Raw genomic sequence first — 3,004 nt, forward strand, 5'->3', positions numbered from 1 at the left:
GGGGTCTCGCTCTTGCTCAGGCTGGTCTCGAACTCCTGAGCTCAAACAATCCGCCTGCCTCCGCCTCCCAGAGTGCTAGGATTACAGGCGTGAGCCACCGCGCCCGACCTACCATTTAAATTTAATGGCACAGCAGGATCCTAAATATACAGAGGAGCATTAAAAATATTCCAACGTCGAATTCCTGGATTATCATTTTCCCCCATGTACGGAAAGAATACTTTGTTCCTTCTTACCTGTCGGACTTTGTGAATTCTCATAACAAGTTCATCCGCAGAAACACTCCCTGCTATTACTTCCAAGGGAATTCCACTGTCTCCAATAAAGAAACTGGATGGAACACACACTACAGGATCTGTACAGTTTAATTAAGTCTAACAATTAATGTGAAACAAAAGGATAATCTTATGAAACTATTGATAACAAAGCAAATTATCTTTGTGAGTTTCACAATATAAACTGCTAACACGTTTATAAAATAATTTCAACTATATTATACCTGTAGTACATGTGATTAATAAAATGATTTATGATTTATCTGTATAGTTTATGTGAGTGAAGATCACCTACATTCTCCTCTATCCTAGTTTTTTCTTACATCCATCTTGCTACCAGCTGACTCTTGCCAGCTACTAATATTCCAACCAAACTGCTCCATATCGCTTTTCAGATATCCACACTTTAAAAACTCTCTATTCTCCCACTAGCTACAATGTATCATCTCAAAGGACACTTAATAATAAGTTTCCATAAACAAGAATGCAAGATTTCCTAAAGAAAAATGAATAGTATCTAAATTTCATGAATTAATGAAAAGAAAGGTAAATATGCAAGCAAATATATACATGAAAAGCAATTTTTCATTGAAAGGATACAGATTTGTGAAAATTGTAAGCAGGCTTCACTGTAAAACAAAATCAAAAAGAAAACCACCAGATGAGTCCAACTATTTTCCAAATACTGAGCTGTTTTTATAAAATTTACCACACCAATCACAAGTATTTTCTGAAATTATCATTTTCTTTCACATCAGCTGGGGGGAGAAAAGTGTAGTTCTTATTTCACAAGACTTTTTTTGGTTTGTTTTATAATTTTGAGATTAAATAACCATTTGCTCTTACAACCCACAAGCTGGTGGTTAAAAATGGAGTTAGTATCTGCCATGTTGCTTCCTCAGCAGCAAGTATACTGAATACAATATCTTAACTTGGAACAAGAAGATATAATGTCTATGACTGACTGACTTACACATGTGATAATGTAATATTCTGTAATTACAAAACATTCAAAAATGGTCAGGTGCAGTAGCTCAAACCTATAATCCTAGCACTTTGGGAGGCTGAGGCAAGAGGACTGCTTGAACCCAAAAGTTTGAGACCAGCCTGGGCAACATAGCGAGATCCTGTCTCTACAAAAAATAGAAAAATTAGCTGGGACCTGTAGTACCAGCTACTTGGGAGGTTGAGGCAGGAGGATCACTTAAGCCCAGGAGTTTGAGATTGCAGTGAGCTCTGATGATGCCACTGTACTCTAGCCCAGGCAACAGAGCGAAACTCTGTCTCAAAACAACAAAAAGATTCAAAACAATCTAAATATCCACCAATAAAAACTGAAACCTTACACGATCATAATAAGGAAAAAGGCACAGAAAAATGTGTCAAAACGTTTTGTAAAAAATGGGAGGAAAACAAATGTAAATATATTATCTTAATTTGGTTGCCTCCAGAAACAGGAACTGGGTGGTCAGGGATGGAAGAGAGACTTTATGACACCAGTAAGAGATACGATCAATGTAGATGAACAATTCCATGAATCAAACCAATACCTCTAAGAACTACAATTTGTTTAAATTTTTTTTCTAAATATAAAGCATGATTATCATGAAAACATTTGAAAATATAGGACAGTATAAAGAAAAAAAATGCTAACGATCCTACCATCTCATTGGCAATTAAGATACATCTCTCATGGCAAAAAAAAAAAATCCTACCATCTCAGAAAAAACCACTGTGAACTTTTGATGCATTTCCTACCAATCTATTTTCAGTGCATGCTATCTCTAAAAATACATATACACTAAAATGTTCCCAGAACATTGGGTAACTTAATTATTATAAATAAATAAGATGTACTTTTCATAATTTAAAGGTACACTTGATTCTATTAGCATGCAGTCTATAATGAAACAAACATCAACCATCACTATACACAGGTATCCCTGCATCTGCTAATAGACATTTCTGTTTTCAAAAAAGTTAGATAAATCAGTCTGTATATAATCTCAAGAGTTCTGAAATTTGCATGTCTTCCACATTGCCAGGAAACCCCTATATTCTTCCTGCCATTGCTAACTCTAAAAGGTGCTTCTGGAAGATAATAGACATACTTAAATTGCCAGATTCTGTTTTTTAAAAACTACTACAGCTCAATACATATAAAGTATCTATTGTTGTGAGGCAGGCTATATTATGATTTGCTTTATGAGACTTTTGTTAATATGGAAAATTTTTAAATAAAAAAGTTTACAAACTTATAGGTAAATTTCTGAACATTTTAATATTGACAGCGATTTTCAAACACATTATTCATTCTGATATTATCGATATCAAAAAGGAATACCAATTTGCCATTGCTAATGAATTAATGTTTTTAAGGACTGATCACCAAGGCTGCTAACATCATAAAGAGAGATAACAGGGTATTACATGCCTTCTGATGGAAGACATATCGCCATTTATAAAATAGTCCGAGGGGAGGAAAAAAAAGTCAAACCTGAATCCATCTATCAATTTACAGTAAATAGAGGACAGAGGAACAAATTAAATGACACTAACAGGCTACAATCAACAAAATCCAGACTGTAGGAAACTACGGAACAAGTATGTAGAACAAATGACCTGGTTTCTTTAAAAAATAAATTACAAATTCAGAAGGAACAATCTCTAACCAAAAAATAAGTTGGAGAGAGAGAGAGGGAGAGGGAGAGGGAGAGGGAGAGGGAGAG

At 34.7% G+C, this 3,004-nt stretch overlaps 1 protein-coding gene across 1 annotated transcript in view; it reads right to left on the reverse strand.

The window, feature by feature from the left end:
• UBXN4 (UBX domain protein 4) overlaps positions 1 to 3,004 on the reverse strand; it is a 39,308-nt gene that overhangs the window by 27,087 nt on the left and 9,217 nt on the right. Inside the window, exons 3-4 of the mRNA XM_012650525.1 lie at positions 876 to 904; positions 237 to 355 (exon numbers count right to left, since the gene is read on the reverse strand). Coding sequence (XP_012505979.1) covers positions 237 to 355; positions 876 to 904 — 148 coding nt within the window. The remainder of the gene's footprint in view (positions 1 to 236; positions 356 to 875; positions 905 to 3,004) is intronic.

This window comes from Propithecus coquereli, unplaced genomic scaffold (genome assembly GCF_000956105.1).
Source record: "Propithecus coquereli isolate 6110/MARCELLA unplaced genomic scaffold, Pcoq_1.0 Scaffold33, whole genome shotgun sequence".
NCBI lineage: Eukaryota > Metazoa > Chordata > Mammalia > Primates > Indriidae > Propithecus > Propithecus coquereli.